The 22,185-nt window shown below is 39.9% G+C and overlaps 1 protein-coding gene across 1 annotated transcript in view; it reads left to right on the top strand.

Moving 5' to 3' along the window:
* si:dkeyp-14d3.1 (transmembrane protein 132C) overlaps positions 1 to 22,185 on the top strand; it is a 179,963-nt gene that overhangs the window by 8,003 nt on the left and 149,775 nt on the right. The window contains exon 2 of the mRNA XM_026188667.2: positions 17,643 to 18,528. Coding sequence (XP_026044452.1) covers positions 17,643 to 18,528 — 886 coding nt within the window. The remainder of the gene's footprint in view (positions 1 to 17,642; positions 18,529 to 22,185) is intronic.

Genomic DNA, 22,185 nt, shown 5'->3' with positions numbered 1-22,185 from the left:
AGTTAAATGCAAATGACCTGAAGTACACTTTGACCATTTTCTAGATGGTACTTGGTGTAATTGGAATGCCAACGTATGTGTGCGTCCCCAATCAGTCTTGACACAATCACTGCTTCCTAATCAGTGTGAAAGTAATGGCCACCTCGGAGTACAATCAGTGTAGTTAGTCTGGCAGGAGTGGCTGTAACTTAATGAAGCCCCTTGAGTGAACGGAGTCAGTGGAAGACAAGGAAAAGAAAAATTCCTTGACTTTATGGCTCTGGCAAAGATATTGATGTTCGGTGGCAGATGCAGCAAAGATGTATTTTCACGTGACGCTTTTCTCTTGCTGTCCAGAAGCCTGAGGTCTTCATGAAAGCCTAGGGCGTTCATGAGAGTGGACAGTGAGCTGATGACGGGTGAGGGTTAGAGATGTCCAGTCACGGCGTAGAATTTGTGGCAATACTGAGTCATTGTTCCTTGTGGCACTCTGTGATGTCACCGCGGCCAACAGGGGCAAGGCTGGCGGTTGGCACATCCTGCAACGTGCTATCTGTGCCTGCAGATTCTCCTCTTAACCCCAAAGCCCTCAATTTCACACAAATTGGAAAGAGCCACACCAAGTGGAGACAGAATGACCCCAATGATAACGAAGGATTAGCCTATTTTTTTTTCAGTTTAATTCAAATTGGGAATAAAACTGTATAGATTTATTAACGGACGACTGAATGCTGACTTTTCCAGCCGCTCGGAATTTTGATTAGTTGTCATATCTTTTTATTAACCCTGCATTGCTTTATGGATGGCAGTGTTGGTTGAATTGAAATATCTCACCGCATTGTTGAACAAACATTTATGTCGTGCTTATGACTGGACTTTCCACCCACAGCAGGTCACGCTCTTTTCTTGTTTGGTGAAACACAATTAGGTCCATAAGTATTTGGACAGCTTTATGATTAAATCAAGATGTGATTGAGGTGCAGAGGGGTTAAACAAAACTGTTCAGGAATTACAGACATTTTTCTCTATAATATAGATTTTTTAGAGACGCAAAACTAATTGGACGATTGCATGGTGTTGCAGTTTCATGCCCATCCATGTGAGGCTTGTTCCCTTCAGTGAAACAACAAATTAAGGTGTTGTTTTGATTTGCAGATGTTTACTGGAATTTTATAAGCTGCAACTACATTGGGAGAGATTTTCTTGCAAGCTAACAGCTATAGGTAACCCTTACTACCAGGTCGTATGCCAAGCCCTGGTATTTTTCTAGAAGTTACACAATGCCATTAAGTGAGTGAAGCAAGAATAACTTAAAGTTTCCTCCATAAGAGACTTAGAGGTGAATTATGGTATGTGTAATGGGTTAGAAGTTTAAAAATGTAAGCTGGAGGCGCATTATTGACTGTGCTGAAGGTGAATAAAACTGTAGAATTGACCCTAAACTTTATTGGCAGGCCATGTAGAGAGGCTAATATTAGCTGTCTTTACCTCCTTTAAAAGCCCAGCAGCACTTTCTTTCTTTTTCTTTTTTTACAGCAGTATAAGGATAAGTGTAACATGGATTTTAATTTATAACACCATCATCCCACCACAAATTTCCCCACTGTTATGTGTGATCATTTTACAATGATCTTGTCAATTCCTTGTGTTACAACAGTAGCAAGCAGCTGCCTTCTCACTTCAACCTCCTCCACTTCCTGGCTCTGATCCACTGACAATGATGCAGGCCTTGATATGATTCATTCTGAGGACATGCTCACTATTGCTTTGTATAAGCCAGAGATAAGTGTAAGCAATAAGCACTTTGCAAGTGTTCTTTTTTTCCTCTGCTGGGCTGACTTTGATTACTATTGCCGCCTTGTTTCATGCTGTTTTTGTGCATTCTCGCTGAACCTTGAAGATTGTAGTGTGAAGGCCCTGTAATTAGATGTTCTGGGAGCATGGCAACTGCTAAAATTCAGAGTGATGTAATCTGCACTCCATACTTAATTGCTCATGCCATGTGTAGGATGGTTTGTTTAACCTGCAATAGTAAAGGAACCGCATGTTTTCTTTGCCAACGGATGCTTTCCAGAATAAGTCTAAATATGGAATTTCACTGTCTGGTTGTATTTCTTACAGAATGTCTGTACCTAACACTTATATTGCTGTTACAGAATAAGTCTATTTTATCCTACAAACTGTGTTAGCCTGCATACTGGAAGCAACATTGCCTCTTCAATTATATGCATGCCAAAAAATTTATTGTAGATGATGTGGGCTCCCTTTAATTAAGAGGTGGGAGTCTCTCATTGTGCTTTAACATGTGCACCATCAACTTATAGCAGAGAAAACTTATATTACAAGTACTCTTTGTTTAAAATAGCAAAGGGGTCTTGTTGACAAGTTGCGGGACAGTGGAGCAGGAGATTTACAGACAGATTGGTGCTGGTCTGTTGTGTTGAAGAGAGAGCTGAGTGTAAAGGTAAGCTTCAGATTTACTTCTGGATTTATGTTCCTATCTTCACCTATGTGCAACAGCTGTGGGTAGTGACCGAAAGAAGAAGATTGGGAATTAGAGTAGCAGAAATGAGCTTTTTTCAAAGGGTATGTCGGTCAGTTATAGAGATAGGGTGAGGAGTCCGACCTTTCGGGATCGGCTTGGAGTAGAGTCGCTGCTCCTCAGCATCAAAAGGAGCGAGGTGATGTGGCTCGGGAATCTGTCTACAAAGCCTCTTGGATACATCCAAAACACCTAGTAGCTGAGGTCCATTTACTACTGGGAGAGACCATACCTCTGGGCTACCTTGTGAATACCTTGGTATTCCCCCCCGGATGAGCTGGAGGAAGTGGTTGGGGAAAGGGAAATGACATGGGTTTCAAATGGAAACACCATAGCTAGAAGTAGCCATCAGATGATGGGTAGACTGTGGTCATTAAGGGATGGACATGGCCAGCAACAATACTCAGATACTGGTGGTTAATCAATACTCAGTTGGTAGTAAAAAGAGCCCAAAATGTGCCAAGAAAATATTTTTCACTCCAATACCAGCATGAAGCATTGATACAAGATAGATCCATGCTTTTATGTCGCTCATCCTATCATCATTGATCATCATCAATGTCGCAACAAAACTCGAGACTCATCACAGCAGGCAGATTTTCTAATCTTCTACTGTCCAGTTTTGGTGAGCTGACGTGGATTGGAACCTTAGTTTCCTAACAGGAAAGTGACACCCAGTGTGTACTTCTGCCGCTTCAAGGTTTCACATGTTGTGCATCCAGAGACGCTTTGCTACCTCGGTTGTAACGAGTGTTTGTTTTTTTCCTGTCAGGTGAAAGTCTAACCAGTCTCCTCTGATCTCTGGTATCAACAAGGCCTTCCGCTTACTCGATATTTTGTCTTTTTGGACCATTCCCTGTAAACCGTAGAGATGGTTTTGTGGGAAGATCCCAGCAGATCGATAGTTTCTGAAATACTTAGACCAGCCTGGCCTCTTGCAAAACCACTTACTGTAAATCACTTTTCTGTCAGCTTCTCATGCTTGAGTTGATCTTCAGCAGGTAGTCTTGGCCATGTCTATTTGCCTGATGCATTGAGCTGCTGCCATATGATTGGTTGATTATTTCATTACACCAATGAGGAGTTGAAAAGGTGTACCTAATGAAGGTACATCTGGGTGTATGTGCCATGATGGTTCGCCATCTTGACGACAACCAGGTAGTTTTGAAACAAAAGTAAAAAGTAGCAGGAAAAGTACAACATAAGTAGAACGCACAAAACAATTGCACACGGCAAGTCTTGTACTATCTAGCTTTTTTTTTTCATAGCTGGAAACCAATGTCAAAAGAAATTTTCAGGATATGGCCTGCAGATCGACAAAGGCAAGTCGAGTGAGAAATATGTCAGAAAGTATATGGTGAGCTGACCAGCAGATAGGTGGGCTGATCTCTGAGACATAAGCCTCTTGCGAATAAAAACAGATGAGAACTGAAGAATCATTTGGTCTTGCTGCAATATAACACAGTAAACTAAGCCCTAAGACAAACACTAAGAAAGTGAAAAGTTGAGCTCCTTTCTCACTCAAAAGCATACACAGGACATAAAACCTGAAAGCATAAGGAGAATTCCATCAATTATTTGATAAGGGATCTAGAGTCGCAGACAATTTCACAGAAGAAACTGGGAAGTGAACTTGTGATTTATTTTTGCTATACCGCTTCATGTTCTGAGAAATAGAGCCATGCTCTAACGACTGGGCGGCGGCAATACATAAAGCTCCAGGAACCCAGTGCAGAAGCTGAGTTTAATCATATTAATGGCATTGGTATGACCAAATCAAGTGTGCACGTTTACACGCATTCTCCTACATGTCTGCTTTTATCTGCTGATAGCACTTTTTCCTGAATCCACAAATAAAAGCAGCGACATTCCAGCCTGCTCTGAGGCTGCCGTCTATTTAATTAGGTAATAATCATTTTGTTTGAACGAGACCCAGCGTAAACAATTACAGCTACAGGTAGAATCAAGTCTTGATTCATTATTCGGCAAACTGAGTCATGATGTACAGTATGAACAACTAAATGAAAAACAACACAAAACCTTAAAAAAGGGCCACGGCACGCCGGCAAAACACCATTGTTCCAAAAGCAATATTTGCTTGTGGTGTTTTGAATGCCCAGATTGTTTTACTCCTATAGTGATCTGGCAACTGCGAAAGCCAGAAAATAACCCAGTCAGTTTGTTAGCCAGGGGACTGTTGCTTATGTTCCATTCGGGGCTGTTTTGCTTTGTTTTCTTTCCTTTGCGTTCGCTCTGTGCTTGTTGCTCAAGAAAGGTTTGTGGTTAGGGGTAAAATATACCCCTTCACAACCTTAAACCTGCAAGTTAAAAAAAATTACACTCACCTAGGGGATTTAAATTCAATGCCAAGGGACTCTTTACTTCCTGATAAAACCTGTGCACAGCAGCACTGCTAAATAGCATGTTTTTTTGCTGTTTTTTTTAAGTGAACCACTTAATTCATGAAGGGGAAACAGGCGTGTCAAAAAGGATGCAGTTAGACAGCCTGTTTTAGCCCTGCAAGTGCTCTAACCTCAACTGTCTTATAGATGAGCGACTCAGGAGAAGTAACCCAGAAAGTTGATAAGGAATAGGTGATAACATGCTCCTCTACTTCCAAAGAGGATGCAGCTTGTGAAATGCTTTTTATGCATTTTCTATGTCACAATGAATCACAGGTATGATATTTCTGTTTATATATATACAAATGCGTCCTGGTTAGTTCTGAGCTTAATGAGTCAGCCAGCTGTCCAAAGCCAAAGGACAAAACGTTCAGAGCACATGTTGGCTTAATGACAAATCTAAATGGCACAGAAAGGTCTCTTTAGAGAATATGGTCACATTGTAGATGACTGCCATTCTCATGCATTATTCATCACCCCAAAAGAATAGCTTGGATGAACTAGATAAGTAAAGTATGTGTAATAATTTCGAGGATTAATTGAATATGCTGAGGGGCACCTTTTGCTTTACGTTCCTTTTTTCAGTAACAGTGTTTCATAATGCTGGCTGCCTAACAATGAAAAAAACCCATAAAATAAAATAAATAACAACAACAAAAAGCGGCACTTTTGCTCAGACCATTGAGGATTAATTCAAAGCGACTTTCAGTTTTGCCTCTAGAACAACTCTGCTTCCGAGAAATGTTTGTAGAATTAAAATTATAATTAGTTTCTATTTCTCCAACACATTAGAAAGCCCACTTTTTTTTGTAGCTGGCTTAAGAGGAATCGTCTAGTCTTCCTGGATTCCTGCACACTAGCCGGGAGTGCAGACTGGGTTGATGTCAATCACTGAAATAAAGTTTAGCTTGGCAGCTCTACGGGGAGGCTTTGAAACAAAATGTACCCCGTGTTGCTGATTTCGAAATATTTCTTTAAAACAAACAGATTTTTTTTCCAGTGGTGTGAAAACCCTCTGCTTTTCCCTCTGATCTTGTCTGAAATAGAAACATTTCTCTCTCCCCCCCAGTCACTTTAATGGCTTTCTTTCCCTGGTCCCAAATAGAGCAATTTGTTCATGGAGTTAGTTCCTGCTTTGACAGGTTTTAGGTTAAACTGCAGATTTAAAGCCAGTCCATCTGAGGCGGCAATAAAAGCTCTTTTGAAAAGGGAATGAGGCAGTTTGGGGTGAATGGACACTTCTTATAAAGAAAAAAAGAGAACATGGATTAACAGTTTCAGAGTTAATGCAATATAACACACTCTAGCACTGACCTTGCTGTATGTATAGTACAGCAATTTGCATACTTCACTGCATAGGAAAAAAAGTGATATTCAGAGAAATATAACAGAGGTGTAAATGAAGGAAGTGTACTTACTGCCATAATTCAATGTGTTATTTGGTTGGCTTTATCTATGACCCTCCGTATAGCTTAACATAACTTGTGCAGCACTGAGATAGGCAGAAACGAGGGACCTTGAGCAGTTGCCAGAGGTGGAAAGGCAAAGATAGAGAGTCACATGGCATCTGTGCAGAGTGGAGCATGAACCACTGCTGCAGCTGTGAGATCCTGAACTAATCAGGACAGATGATTAGTCATCACTACATTGCATACGTTTCTCTGCATTAAACACTCACAAGCCAGAATTAATATGTAGAGTAACTGTTCAGTACACACTGTCTACAAACTGTCAGATCTCTGTGACGGAGGTTGACAGCAACACTCGAACAAACAGGACAGATGGTTCAGCGCAGTCCGTGGTGCGACGTGAGATTTCTGTCTTTCAAAAGATGCACTTTGACTTAAAGTTTGCAGTTGTTTTCCCTCAGTTCACACACAGTTTAACTCTAATTGAAATGGAAACCATTGGATTTTTCTGTGCATGTATCTGTGTATTCGTTTAATTGACAGCGACGTGACGTTGAGAGCTAGGCTGTGTTTTCAGCATAGCATTAGTTCTTGGCCTCGGGATCAGTTTCAGGCAGCAATCTAAGCAGATCAGCTGATCTCAAAGCCAGCCCGCATCATTTGAGGGCTCAGCTGATATACCTTTGCTCATCCTGCCACATGGTCGGATGAACTGCTTCTGCCTCGGTGTTTTGGCCAGCACCCATGCTGGTTTTTGAAGGCAAAGTCATCATATTTGGAAGAGAGTGGAGTTAAGCATGGTTAGTTAGCTGAATTCACAAACTGTACAGGTGCAACACACAATGCTGCTAATTAATATTAAGATAAAAATGATAGATAAAAGATAAAGTAATCAAATTTCACTAAAACAGAAGCAAAACTTTCTTGGTTAGACGTCCAGTTAAGTTGCTTGAATTAGCTGAAGTGACGTCCAAGAGAAAGTAATTGGTTTTAGTATCCCAGCAGCTGGACACTTATTTTAAATCTTACTAGTGTGCAAATGAGAGCCAGTACTGTGCAAAAGTCTTGACTCACACTTCATTTCTTTATGTTTTGATAGGAAATTTGGAAGGAGATGTAGGGATTTATTGAAGCGTGCAAACATACATGGAAATACAGTAAACAAAGCAACAAAAAAAAATGTTTGTTGAGTTCTAACAAGCTCAAAAGTCAGTATTTGTCATGACCACATTCCTTATTCAACACAGCCTGAAGTCTCTTAGGCAGCTTTTTTGTCATTTCTTTAGGTAGTGTTCAGGAATAGTCCTCCTGGCTTCTTGAAGGACATTCAAAGCTATTCTTTAGATGTTTCTGCTTTTTGTTCCATTCTGTTAGCATTACCTGGTTTGGTAGAAAAAAACCTGTTTTCTATATTCAAACAAATTTGGAGTGTTTCATTGTGGCTGGATTTTCTTTTAAAATAAATGCAACCTTGTCAGAAAATCTAAATGTACTACTTTTCAAGTTTGAGAGGAAGCAGTGTTGTATGAGGAGAAACCTAAACATTCAGAGACGCTAGGCTACAAAACTCTTTCAGTGAATGGATTTTGGAAGAAAACCTTCTGTCTGTACTGATTTAATTAACTTGTGGATTTTCATATCATCTTAAGGTTCCGAGCAAACACCCATTTAAAGCCCTGAGGTTTTGGCTTGAACAAATTTTAAGTATCAACAGTTCACCGTGAGATCTTTTTGAGTGGATTGTGGTTGAGCTTTAAAGTTATATTTGCTGGATTTTTAAAACTTTTTATTGATATATCTTAACCCTGAGAGGTGAAAAGCGTGTTTTGGCTTGATTCTCACCAACTATCATTTTCCTTTTTTTTTTATTTTTTTTTTTAACAGAGGCAGCCTCTCATTCCTCCCACTCATCAAAGAGGCATAGTACTTCATTTTCATACTGCAGTATCACAGACAGGCGTCAACACCCATAATCAATCACCATTGCTTGTGTGGAAAATTCCATTAATTGGCTTTTCTTTGGTCGCCTGATTTGGTGCAGTGTTAACATGATCACACTTTGAGAGGAAATTCTGCCTGGAGTAAAAAAATCACTCGGCTAATTGTGCCCAGTCCTATTTGCTGTGTAATTGCTGTATCACTTTTACCCTCGCTGTGCTATCTTCAGTTGCTGGCCAGAAAGTCTTTGTTGGATTTGTGTCCGCTTGTTTTTCTACCTCAACATTAGATGTTCCTCCCCACTCACAAAGAAGCCGACTGACTCTTCCCTGTGAGTGCCTCTGTAGTTAGCCTGATTTACGATATCGCTCCGCAATAAAGGCCCGTGTGAGGGGGAAAGATTCATTAAGGACCCCAGTTTATGTTTCGGAGAACTCCGGAGGGAATACTGATTGGCACACAGATGTGCACTTGTCTCATCCCCCCAACCAAAGCCAAAAGCTCTCAGCCCCTTTCCCCTTGCACCATGTGCACTGGATTGCACAAAGGAGGTGCTGTTTGCTGCCTGCCGGATGCCTGGGATACTCAGAGTTCTTGCCACTCAAATTTGCACTCTCCTGCTGTGATAGGACTATTCCAGACGTATCAGACCTGCTCGCAGCACCTGGAGGCCCTTCTCAGCATCCTTTAATGACATCCCCACTGACCTTCCCAGCCACTAGCAGCACGACCTATTTGGGTTCATCTCTTCCATCCACAACTTTACCAAATAGGCCAGCGGGCACGGCATTGCAGTGTTTACTCTTCATCGGTCAATACTCTTTAATCCCCAAGATGAGGCTTTCTCTCATGAACTCAAAATAGCTCATCCTCCTCCCCAGTGAAGCCACAGGCCCATTACTCTTTATTAGCTCTTAGCGTCTTAAATGTGGCCATCCATTAGAGGAGTGGCAACAAACATCCCCAACTGATCAAGCTCAGTAAGCTGGCAGGACACACACAATACGCATTCGCTAATTTAAACTGACCCTTAATCAGGAATAATTATTGTGGAATGAAACAGCTTGTGTCCGAGATAAAGAAGACTCACCTGCACAGCATCGTCCCTGTGAAGATTCCCAAACTTTCCGCGGTCTCCATACCTCCCTACCCCATGTCTCTTGCTTACCAGCTCAGTAGTCTCCACAGACCTCTGCCTGAATGATTTCTTTTCTATGGAGGCTGACATGGAGTAATACCATACTGTGTCATATATTGATTCTTCTTCCAGTCCCTCTTTCTTGAATTTCGTAGCGGCTCAAAAGCATAAATCATCTGCAAATGATCCTCGAAGGAAATATTGTATTTATTATTCTTGACGCATGGTCACAAATTCAATAAGCCTTATTAATTGAACATGGTGAGAAATATGATGTGGGTAATTCAATGGGACTAGAGAGCTTTCTCTCATCCCTCATATTTAAGACTGTCCTGTTTGGCATTCAGGGCAAAGTCCAGGAATGATTCAGGGTCACAGCGAGGGTCAGGGAGAGTGTAATCTTAAGCCTCGACAACCGCTCGTTTTTGTGATGTGATTTACTGTTTTTTGTTCATTTGTTTTTTTGTGGAAAACCACATGAAGGCCACCAGCACCAGAAACCCTTTTGTATTTCACTCTTGTGTGAGGGATGATTAAAACGCAAGCACAGTAACACCAACTTCTCTGTTGCTCTATTCACTGTTGTTCAGTATTTCTGAAGCTTTCTGTCCTTGCTTCTTATTTCTTTTTCTTCTTGACATGTTTGACGAAGCCGAAATACAAGCAAGGCCAGGCATCCAGGCAGCCATTCACTGCTATGTCCACCCATATTATTACAGCCAGAAGTGGGCAGCAGGGACATGGCCTCACCTTTTCTGGTGCCCTCTATTGTGGCTCTTCATTTTCTCAGTCTCTGCGAGTGTGAAAGCTGCTCTCCGCTCCGCTACTCCTATTCCGGCTCTACATATCCTAGCATGAGCCCCAGTGGAAGGATGAGTGAGTTTGTATGAGGCGAGGTATAGGCAGGGTGCTGCTTGGCTAGTTAGAGCTCATCTGGGACCTGGTTTCTTACCTCTGCACAGCCATGCAGAGAGAAAAACCCTTTCCACTGGTCACCTTAGAAACTAGGAACGTAAGGTGACTGTAAGTGCAAGAGTGGCATCAGATAAGTGACAGCCAAAGCAACTGGAACTAAAGGTTTTTTGGAAAGCTACCACATGCCGTGTGTCGCTCACTGCCTCAGAAACTAGATTGTACAGGAAGTAGACCAGTTCAAAGATGATTAATCATTTTCCTATGAGTGAATTAAGGATTTTTGTCCAACATTAAGTTTATACCAAGCCTTGAGGATTCATTAATTGAATAAATAAATCTTCAATTTGATGGATTTTTAGTCGCATTTTGCTCAAAATTATTGCTAAAGTTTTGGTTTATTTTTTAAAATCCAGGCAGGATGAAAGAGGTTAACTAACTCGCGTACAGAGGAGGATTGTCATCACCAAAGCTATGCGTACCTAGAACCTGATCACCTACTCACGAGCAGACAAAAGGTGCTTTTATAATTTCCAATTAAAAACTCGAAGAGAAAAAAGGGATTCAGACATTAGAATTTAGAAGGCACTCTGTCTCAGCATAATGTGGGCAATCCTTTTACAATTTAATGCCACACAATGGGGAAATTTAATTATAAATGATGTGGATCATGAAGTGTGTGCTGAAATAGACATTTTTCTCAGTTGAATTATCATGATTTTTCTTTGTCTTTGCATTTTTTCCACCCACTGAAACTTGTGCGTATCTCTCTTACCCCCAACCTGGAGAAAGAAGAAAGAAAGATGATTTGCAAATTTTATGTCTTTCTGCATCAACATAACAATTCCAGGAGCGCAGTCACAGTACTGATACTCTAATAGCGAGAGCACGCTGTAATTAATGTGTGAAGCTTTTACTGTAATGTTTTACAACATTATTTCCATTCAGTTTTTTTTTTCTTCTGACCAAAAGCTGGAAAATGTGGAAATTACTCTTTCTGTGGCCTACTCACCGAGTCAGGGTTATAGTATTACTCCACTTCATGACATAAAAACCATTAAAGAAGACCTTACTGGAGTCTTCTTTTTTTAAAGGTTTATTAAAGTTCATTTGTAGTGCTTCCTGTGACTGTCACAAAATAGAGGAAGAATAATAGAAGTTTTAAAAGCTGAAGCCAAAATCCAGCGGGGGGATTAAACTTCTAAAAAATAAAAACCCTAAGATATTAATCCTGCTGTCACGTCAACACTGATTGCCTGTCCTTAATAGAGGGAGAATTGAGTTTTCTGATGCTGCTTAAGGGTTTATTTCCATCAGCAAAACTCATCAAAACAGTGAGAGAAACCAATCATTTTTTTTTAAAGTTACTTGAGAATGATTGCGCGTGATAAGCATCTTAAAATTGTAATATTGTGCAATTCTTGTATTGCGTAGCGTTGAAAATAATGGTTGCACTTTATGAGCTCGGCTTGTCTGAAATGTTGATGATGAACCTCCAATTCATGGTTAGCATTTACTAGCAAGCTAAATGGTTACGCTGGTCCGTTAGAAGCGACTCTTTTAAACGAATTGATTGAATTGACGAAGTTAGCCCGACATCCTCACAATCAACATCAGTGTAGTTTGACACTTATGGACTGTTTTCATCTGTGTGACTGCAAAAGTGGACTGAGCCATTAACCTTTGAAAGGCGGCAGGCTGTTAGATACAACCAGCTCAGTTATGCAGTTGTCTTTCCAGAAAAAGTTGGCATGCTGTGCTAATAATTATGAATGATTTTTTTTTTTAAATTAAAGGTTTTTTGAAGTTCCTGCTTTTGTTGGGTTCTCAGAGATTTAGCTGATAAAAAGTTCGCTAAAAGATTTCCTCTGAATTTTGAATGTGGAACGTTTACTCCACTGGAACTGCAGTACCTGCTACACTATATATTGCTGTATCAAGTCTAGCCTCTGTTGCAAAGTGGGGAAATAGTGGGTGGAAAGTTGGTGACAGAAGGAGCTGCAGCTTGGAGAGGGCCCACACAGACTCCAAAAGAATTACTTTGTTTAAAAGGCAGTGCCTTAAGCAATGTTCTCTCAGGGTCCAGATATCTGAGTCAAATCCCTGCTGCACAAAAAAACAAAGCACTACTAGAGTTTGAGTAGGGTTGTACTGTTCAATTTCTCCTCCCTGGAACAAAGGAGTGAGTGATTCATCTTAAAATAGCTTTGTATGATTTATTAATTCCGATCCATGACACAGGCTTGCTGATTCTCATTATTTTGGATTTGGGTTAGAGATTTACAGACTTTATTTGGCTTGAGGTAGAATTATTTTCCAGTTTATGAATTCATTGTCAGTTTTCAGGCACCGGTCCTAAACAAGGTTTGCATGCTTATGTTTACACAGGGTGACATAGCATAAGCACTGCAAACAGTCGTGGTTTAACAAAGATGTTACCCTACATGTGGCACGCGACTGATCTCGAGTGTTTGATGCAGATATACAAAGGTCCTAGATTTTATTTCATTTCCATAATTTTATGTCCTATTTCATCCTCTCCACCAGACTAACTAATTTAGTTAATGCAGAAGTCTTTGTTTTTAATCATACAGAAGTCTTGGTAAGCTTGCTCAGTTGTTTAAAGCTTTCTTTTTTTAACGCGTTATATCATTTTATTCAGAGGCTCTTCTACTTGTAATTTGCTTGTAATAATGATCCATCTTGTCTGGCATTACCAAGAGCAGCCTTACTGAAGATTAACTGAATCACTTAACCTTTAGTACCCTTTTCCCCAAAAGACCTGCAGTGCTATATTAAATGTAAATAAAACCAAATTCAATATTGTTCAAATGAAACCCTGTATTTAACACAAAAAAAAGAACAGAGAAAATAGATCAATATTTGAAACTGGGACATTTTATTGTCATGCTTTAAAGAAAGTCGACCCTTTTTCAAATTTCTTTTTTATGTATGAGGATATAAAAAAAAAACTAAACAAAGAAAAAGAACAAGCTGGTGCTTTTTTGAAATAGGTAAAGACAATCTCAGAAGAACAACACACACTTACTGCTTCCATATGATTTAAGGGGGGAAATAGCATCCAGATTCTGATAAAGGCACTTAATTAACAAGCATGATTATCTCTATCAAAGTTGAAGTTTTGACATTTTGCTGCTCTGAAGCGTTCAGGTGTGTGTTAAAACAATGCCAAGACGGAGCGACGTCAGCAGCAATTGTTGCTGCCAATCAATCTGGGAAGTGTTTTAAGGCCATTTCCAAACAATTTAAAGTCCATCATCCTACAGTGATAAAGATTATTCACAAGTGGAAAGAATTCAAGACACCTGCCAATCTGTCCCAGGAGGGGACATCCCAGCAAATTCACCCCAAGGTCAGACTGTGCAATACTCAGAGAAACTGTCAAAAAAACCAAGAGGCTCTACATGTAAATGTTACATTTATCAGAGTGCGATTAGAAAAAAACTGACCAATTATAGCTTGTTTGTAAGGGTTACAGAATGGTAAATGCCCTGTATTTATATAGCGCTTTACTAGTCCCTAAGGACCCAAAACACTTTACATATCCAGTCATCCACCCATTCACACACTGGTGATGGTAAGCTACATTGTAGCCACAGCCACCCTGGGGCGCACTGACAGAGGCGAGGCTGCCAGACACTGGCGCCACCGGGCCCTCTGACCACCTCCAGTAGGCAACAGGTGAAGTGTCTTGCCCAAGGACACAACGTCCAAGCCGGGGCTCGAACCAGCAACCTCAACAAGGCGAACGCCCAACTCTTGAGCCACGATCACCCCACAGAAGAGAGCCCAGCAGCATGGTTTAGGCTAACAAAGCTGCATCTGATCTAACCATTAGACAATGTCCTTTGGACAGACAAGATGAAAATGGAGTCTTGAAAATGTAATCCTGTGTATACCAAAGTATTGTAGAGCCAAATGTGAGGCCATATGTTTGACAACTAACATTTGAGGAGATTTGAATGCTATTGTAGAAACACAATAAAGATTTCTGGCTTCTTCACCTACCTCCAAGGTGCTTAGAGAAGAGTCAAAGTCTAAAGAGGCTGAAGCTCCAGAAGAACAAGGTTATTACTTGATAAATTAGTTTTAACCAACAGTCTTGATCAGAGCCATCACCCTAATCGGACATGAGACAGAACAACGATCCCAAGCACAGCAGCAAATCTAGACCAAGATGACTGAAAAATAAAATAATTAAAGTTAGACGTCAACACAGCTGAAATGCTGTTGGAGGACTTTAAGAGAGCTGTGTATAAATGCCTGCAAACGTCACTGAGCTGAAGTAAGGTTGTAAAGAAGAGCGGACGGAGACGTCTGTATAATCATATGAGAGACTGACTGAGGCCAACGCTTCAAGTGAAGTTTCTAAATGTAGTTCTACGATTAATTGAATCATGGGGTGTACAGTCATGGCCAAGGGTAATTTTTTTTATTTATATGGCAGTAAAGGTTTGGAAGCATATGAAATCCTTATCATTGCTCTTCACTGATAGAAGTAAAAATGTATAATTTAATTAAAAACTAAAGTGCATGAAAAACAAACACTGTCATGGCTGTGCTTAGGTTTTCACTGCCTCTGCATTTTGACTTAGATTTAAGGTAATATTGTTGTTCATCTGGGCTTGTATGTAATATTTTTATTATGTCATGGAAACCCATGTTTAACAGAACCACGGCAGACCCGATGGCATTACAATGCTTTTCAGCATATTTTATTTACACTTATCACACAGTTGCTGTATACACAACTCAGTCGTCTGCAGCTCACAGCCCAACAGGACAGGACCCAGTACAGATTTTAAAGCCGGCGGGGCATGATTGCAGACCACACCCCGCCACACCACGTAAACCTTGAATCTAACAGGTATACCTTCTTTTGACTATGACTGAGTGGCTGTTGCAGAATAACATATGCTGCTATTAAGATGATGACTTTTCCAGAGAACGCTGTTCTTATTTCAGCATTCAAAAATTAAAAGGGGGTTAGGGGGACTACCTAGCTCCTAAACCTCTTAAAAGAAGAAATAATGCAAGACATGATTATAAAATGATCATTTTAAAAAATGAAGGGAACATTTAAAATAAATAAAATAAAAATAAAATATTTTAAATAATAAAAAAATGTAAAATACTAAAATAAAAACATCAAATCTTTCCACATTTGAGGATTGATTGTGTATTTAATACAGTTTGTACAGCATGTTTTGGAAAATTTTAAATGAAATTTAAATTTCTTGGCTGGAAATAGTTTTTTCCAGATTGTTTTTTCTTCATTCGTATATAAAAGCACACAGATGAGTCGCCTACATGTCTTTGTACCAGCAGTGAAAGCATTAAGTCACATTTCAACATGGTGCGAGGAGAGGTGCTCAATGCAGAGAGCTCTTTGCTCTCACCTTCTCTGACACATGAGGGCTCAGTCAGGAGAGTGAGAGTAATGTTGCTTCCCAGGAACCAGAGAATGAATCGGTCACTGACTGGGCTATAAAGCTTTTCTTCTGCCAGCAGTGTGATGGCACGTATACAACAACGCTTCATGCCAGCAGTTGACACAAAGCTCCTGCTTGGTCAGGAAAAACACAAATTGCCCAGTGTTGTTCTGCAGCTCAGAAATCTGTGTTTCCTGCTGTAAAGACCGAGTCTTTACAAAGTGATTCTTTAAGTGGGACCATTTCTGCATGGTTTGAGGTTTGGACACTGACTGCTTCTCTCCATCCAACGGTAGGAGAGCAACATTAAGGCCGGCAGGAGCACCGTGAAGTCCAAATCCTTGTCTGATTTGTAACCTGCTGGGACGTTTGATTTACAAGGGTGATCAGAGGAAAGAAATCCTCCAGCAGCCAGCATGAGGATGAAAGTGTACTAAGGAAGTGTAATCATGTAGCCGATTGCTCTGGAGAAGAAGGTCAAAGCACACGCTTGTTGTCATTAAAACCTTCTTTATGTGTTCTGTGAAGTTCCTCGGGTTATAAGAACAGTATTGTCAGTCTCTATGGACTTCTTGTGATTTAGAAAGCTGGTTTTAATTGTAATTATAATTACATTTTAACTGATTTTATATTGAACCTCATAGGCTATGTTATACTGATAAATGGATAATTCGATGCTGCACATTTCTAATTAAAGCGCACAGATAATGTGGGGTTTCTAGTGGTATAATTGCAGCAAAATTCAGGAATATAAATATATAAATTTAGTGCATACATTTAGAGCTTGGGGGCCAGAAGGGTATACTTATTAATTAACTGCAAAAATTCTGCCTCATTATTATTTCTCATTACTGGTTAATTGCTTCATTGTTTCAGCACTAGTTCTAACATGTTGCAGAGAAAATCTCTGTCTCGATAATCTTCTCAGATGTCTAAATCTCCTTGTCCTTTTTCAGGCTTTTTAAAATACAATTACAGCACACAAGCATTTCATTCTTACAGCAATCTAAAGTCATTCCACTGCCAAATGCCAACAATACACACTATGGAGAAGACTAAGAGACTTTAAATGGCACAAAAGCTCACGCTCTGTCATACAAAAAATACGGCACTGTAAATTCAATGAAGTCATCTTTTTGTATTAATCTAAATCTGTTTTTATTCATATAAAAGATCACAGGATTCAGACCCTTTAAAACACATGAATATGAACCACCTACTAGTCTTTAGAGTCAAAATAATGACTTTGTTGAAATAAATGTGAAGATTTCTTACACCTCATTAAATGAACAGTACTCCTAGTGTCCATTTTTTCTATTAAAACTTTCCTGAGACATCCTTCCTTTATAGTCTGAAGAAAATATTTAGAGTCTTGGCTTACAGTGAGGATTTTATACGTATTAACCGTACTAAAAAAAAAAGGAAAAGAAACATGTAAGGAGGTAACTGATGTCCTTTTACAATAAATGCATTCATTCAGTGTCTGCTGCCTGTGATACATGCTCTTTGTGTCAGTCGAACAATTAACAGCTCTGACTTATTTAGTAGAAAGAAACACATCTTTTTTTAATTTACTGAAATTCACTTATTCAGCTGATTCATGTTGTCAGAAGTCAAATAACAATACTGGACTAATGAGTCGATCAAGCTTTCATTCGTTCAGAAGACCTTGAATCCTTACTTGACTTAGTGTATGTGATCCATCAGAGATATGTGTAGTTACAACACTTTTCTTGCACGTTCAAAATGCTCCTTCTAGTTTCTGTTTTGGCTTTATTTGTGTCTTTCTACATCATCTTGGTGAAATAGGTTATAAAAGCACTTCTATTATAAGACTACACTGACTGGCTTTTCTCTTCTGTGTTTTAGTAACCGACTGTCGAGTCTTAGAGGGGTTGCAGAGATATTCCTCTATCCCCACGTACCTGCCTGTCAACTATCAGCTCCTCAATGCTGACTTGGGATTTTTCCTGAAGGAGGCCAACCAGGACTTCATGAGGAACTCTACCCTGGTGTCGCGGACCGAGCCCTTCTTCATCTACCAGGCCAGAAGTTTGCCCTCTGTGAACGCCAGCTATGGGCCCCTCTCTGTGGAGCAGCCTGTCCCCTTAGAGCTCCTGCAGAGCCCGGGGACCTTTCCTGCCTCTTCTCTTTTTACCTTTAACTGGAAGGTGCAGACCTTTATCATGAATTCCCGAATTCACTTGACCAAGCCCAAAGTCCAGGTGTTGTTCTATGTTGCAGGCAGGGACTGGGATGACTACAGTGCCATCGACAAGCTGCCCTGTGTGCACATGTTTGCTTTCCATGAAACCCAGGAGGTACGTGGTACTTGCCAGCTGAGGGGGGAGCTGGGACTGTGTGTGGCTGAGCTGGAGCCACTGGCCAGCTGGTTCAGCCCACCTAGCGTCGTGCCAGGACGCCAGAGGAATCACGAAGTGTCCGAGGGCACCCCAGTGGAGCTCTACTACGTGCTGCAGTCCACAGACGCAGGGTGCCACTCAGATGAATCCAGAAAGGACAATTTCATCCGCACAAGTCAGGAAGGGCTGTTTGGTTCCTATACTTCAACGCCTTTGAGGAGGATTGGCGGTGTAAGGCTCTACCAGAACCCCACTGAGCCACCTCTTGCTGAACACAGGCTGGATAATAACTTTATGGTCTTGGTGCCAGCCACACCCATGAGGCAGAGGGAAACTGGCTCTGCTTTTATCACTGTGTCAGCCTACTCTCCTGTGGAGATGTTTACTCTCAGGTAAGAACATATTTCTTTCTGTTGTTCAATAAAATGTCTTACTGAAGAGTTTTTCTGTCAGTCTCACATAGTGAGGTTCTGCAGCCAGTGTCTCTTGACTCCCGTGTTATCCTTTCAGTATATTCCATCTTAAAAATCTGGACATTATTCTTAAAAAACATTAATAAGGCCTGGTGTCACCTCACTGAAACACTGGAACAGCTGGAACATAGCAGAATCGGTTTTCCTTTCTCCTCGCTCCCTGCTCGTTCCATCTGTTCTTCTCGCCCTCCACAGTCACCCGTGTTGGGTTTCACTTCAATATAGCTGTTCTCCATTTTCTGTAATTTTCTTAAGTCAAAAATAAAATAATGATTGATTTCAGCTTATCAACGCCACCTGTTAACCGAGGTAAGCAGTAATTGCTCTGCTTCTGTACTCAACTGATCAAATCATTATTGATTGCGAAGTCAGCTGGCAACATTAATGTAGCAGACAGTCTAACGACGACGACTTCATTTTGTGATTGGCTGCACTGGGATACAGAATAAATGACTGGAAAGAGTTTGAGGAGAGTCGTCCTCTTTCATGACGGTATTTCTACAAGAAAAGGTGCCATGTAGCTAACAGCTCCTTGACATTTGTGGTCAAATTAATTCATTGATCGTTTTTTGTGGCCATGTGAGAAATGTAATGTGATTTAACCCTTTTGTGGGTGAAACCTTTCACCAATAGAACCAAAGGAGTTTGTGGTTCAGGCCAAGAAACAAGCTATACCAGGCTTTACAGTTACAGTTTTTTGTTGTTGTTGTTGTTGTTCTTTTACAGTGACTAGAAGAATTCATGCTTACATTGTTACTCACAATTAATGTCATCATTACACATTGTTCATTATTTTTCCTTAAAAGAAACCATTACATTGATTAATTCAATCCCAGAGCAGCTCACTACACTACTCGTTGTATTTTGCATTGCTCTGTAAAATGACCTGAAATGCAGTCACATAATTGTAACAGTATAAACCTGAGGCTACAGTCCCAAATGCCGACACATAATCCTATCCTAATGAGGGCATACATACAGTCTTTTTTATGTTTATGCATGAACACAAAAAACAACGTACAGTAAAGATGAAATCAGGACCAAAGAGACTTTAAGGTCATCGCACAATGATTGCACTGCAGTGCTGCAAGTCAGACTGCTCATCATAGCTTTTGTTAGCTGCTGAAGATCAGGATCTGGGTGCTGGGTTGGGGTCAGCTTTAGCATCACTCTGGGTTGTTGGCTAGCTTTGTGTTAGCATGTTGTCTAACGCAAGTTAGCAGTATATAGTTGTTTCTGTCTTGGATTCAGGACTTTATCGTCATGCTCTTGTGCTTTCGTGCATTAAAAATAAAAGTAATGACCTAGTAAAAATAATACAAGAATTGAAATCAGCTAAAGATGTAAAGTGATTACAATAAGACATTTTGTTGGAACGCATCACTTTCAACATTGTTATCACCATATCCATAAAAAACTTTTTAAGAATGATTTCAGTCAAACATGAGCCTCGTTTGTGTTTTGTCTCATTTTAGGCAAATCAGTTTAAAACTATACAAAAGTAATAAAAAGTTGAAAAGGTTCCTCTAAGGTTCCTTCACTTCCTCTAAGGATCAGTTTAGTATTTGGGACATTATCTTCAGCATTAATGTGTGTTTGTCTGATGAATATTGTCAGGATCAGTATATTGTCTTGTCCATAATTTTTGTTGCCTTTTCTTTTTCTTTTGAAGGATTAAACAGTAAAATATCATCTGTAAACCTCAGAAATAATATAATATTAACAGAAGTAGATTTACAGAATTCTCAGTTCCTTTGTTAAAAAGTTGTTTTAACTCACCGACATGCTGTTTATTAAAAATGTTTACATTTAATTTTGTCGAGAGCTCACAGACTAAAATGTTAGAAGGGTTGTTGATTGCACATTACTGTTAATATGAGGCATAAGGTTCATTTGTGCTAGTATTTTTGCAATGTTAGTCATTACAAACTTTTTTGCCCATGAAACATGGCTGATTTTTTGGCAGTGCCAGCTTTCACAAAAAAAGTATATTTTTAGGTACCATGTACTTTAGGACAGAATGAGGTGGATAATTTATGACGATATTGCTTCACGAAGAACAGATCTGGATGCTGGTCTTTTAGGTGCTTTGCTGAATTTAATCCCTTGGTCTGAAAATCACGACATAATCGCTTAAATATCACCTCATTTTATCAATTATCATCCCTTGGTCACCCACATCATCCCTCCATGCCTGACTCTACCTTTCTTACCCACGTCAAGGACAGAGCTACTGCGAGAGTTGCATTTGTGGCCATAAGACTAGAAAACTTGTAGGTGTATGCTGCCTCCGCCTGTTCAGAAGAGCTGTAACCTTCACTGCCTACAGTATTAAAAAATACAAGTGCCATTGTGTTTTCAGAATTTCTATTGAAAAAAGTTAAAGGAAGGTAAATACCAGTTCTGGTGACATCCCAATTCATCGTGGTGTCATCGAAATTTCTTCAAGAAAGCAAAAAAAAGTTTATTTCCTAAAATGTTTTCCACATTTGTTGTGAGTCTGTGTGAGTAAACTGACATGTTGCTGCAACACAATACCAGACTTGTTATATACAGTGCCCTTCCAGAGCAGACTGAAATTTTAGCTGCGGGAAGCTTTGAGATCAAAACGAGACAATGAGCCCCTCTCTGAGCTATCGTTTCAAGATATTTATATGACAACAGCACATAAACCGAACTGAAAAGAAAGCGAGCAAAAACAGTTGTGTGTTAACGAACCTTTAGACGGTACACTTCATAGCCTATACAAGGTATGAATTATATGCTGTGTAAAATGAACTTCTATGTTATAATAGATATATTATAGTTGTTTTTATTTCATCTTACCACAACCTCATAACTTATTTTCTAGCTAACCACATATATCTTCAGTAAGTGCAGGAAGAGCCGGGTTATCTCTCAGAAATGCAGTGACTCAGTGAAGCTGCTGATAGGTACTAATTACAATGAACAGATGAGACAAAATGATTTAGATAATTAACATGTGATGCAAATGAGGATGCCATTAATTAAAATGCATGTCCATTAGTGTAATGACTGAAGGCGATCTTAATCACACTGGTTTAGAACATTTATAAACCTCCAGAGATGCTCTAACAAGGGGTCAAACCAATTCATCAAACTATGTAAAAAGGAAAACAAACTAGGTGGAACGCAATATTAAGATGAAGCGTACCGATACTTATATCAAGCTGTAGCACTCTTATTGTGCACTAATAAAAACAACAATTTCCCGAGTTTACAACAAATATGCACAGAAGATGTTTTAGGGCCAGAATTGGAGCTGAGGTAAACAAGTTAACGGCAGCTTGCATTGTTTAGTTTTAACAAGCCAAAGAAAATTTCCAGACTTGCCCTTCTCGTGCTTGATTTAATCGCCTACTACTTGTCCTGAAGTGATAAGCATTAAACTTTCTTTTTCCGAACTGCGAAAGTCTGAATGAGTTCTTTGATCAGTCAAATGAACAGGCCAGGCTGCCCGCAGAGGCAGTGCCTGTGGTGTTTTTTTTTTTTTATTTGGCAGCGTTACGCATGCCAGGCCCAGGTTGGCCATCTGAGAGCGACAGATATGAAAAG

This window comes from Astatotilapia calliptera, chromosome 12, assembly GCF_964374335.1.
Source record: "Astatotilapia calliptera chromosome 12, fAstCal68.1, whole genome shotgun sequence".
In the NCBI taxonomy this organism is placed as follows: domain Eukaryota; kingdom Metazoa; phylum Chordata; class Actinopteri; order Cichliformes; family Cichlidae; genus Astatotilapia; species Astatotilapia calliptera.
The sequence above is the reverse complement of the archived record's forward strand: the minus strand, read 5'-3'. Positions and strand labels throughout refer to the sequence as shown.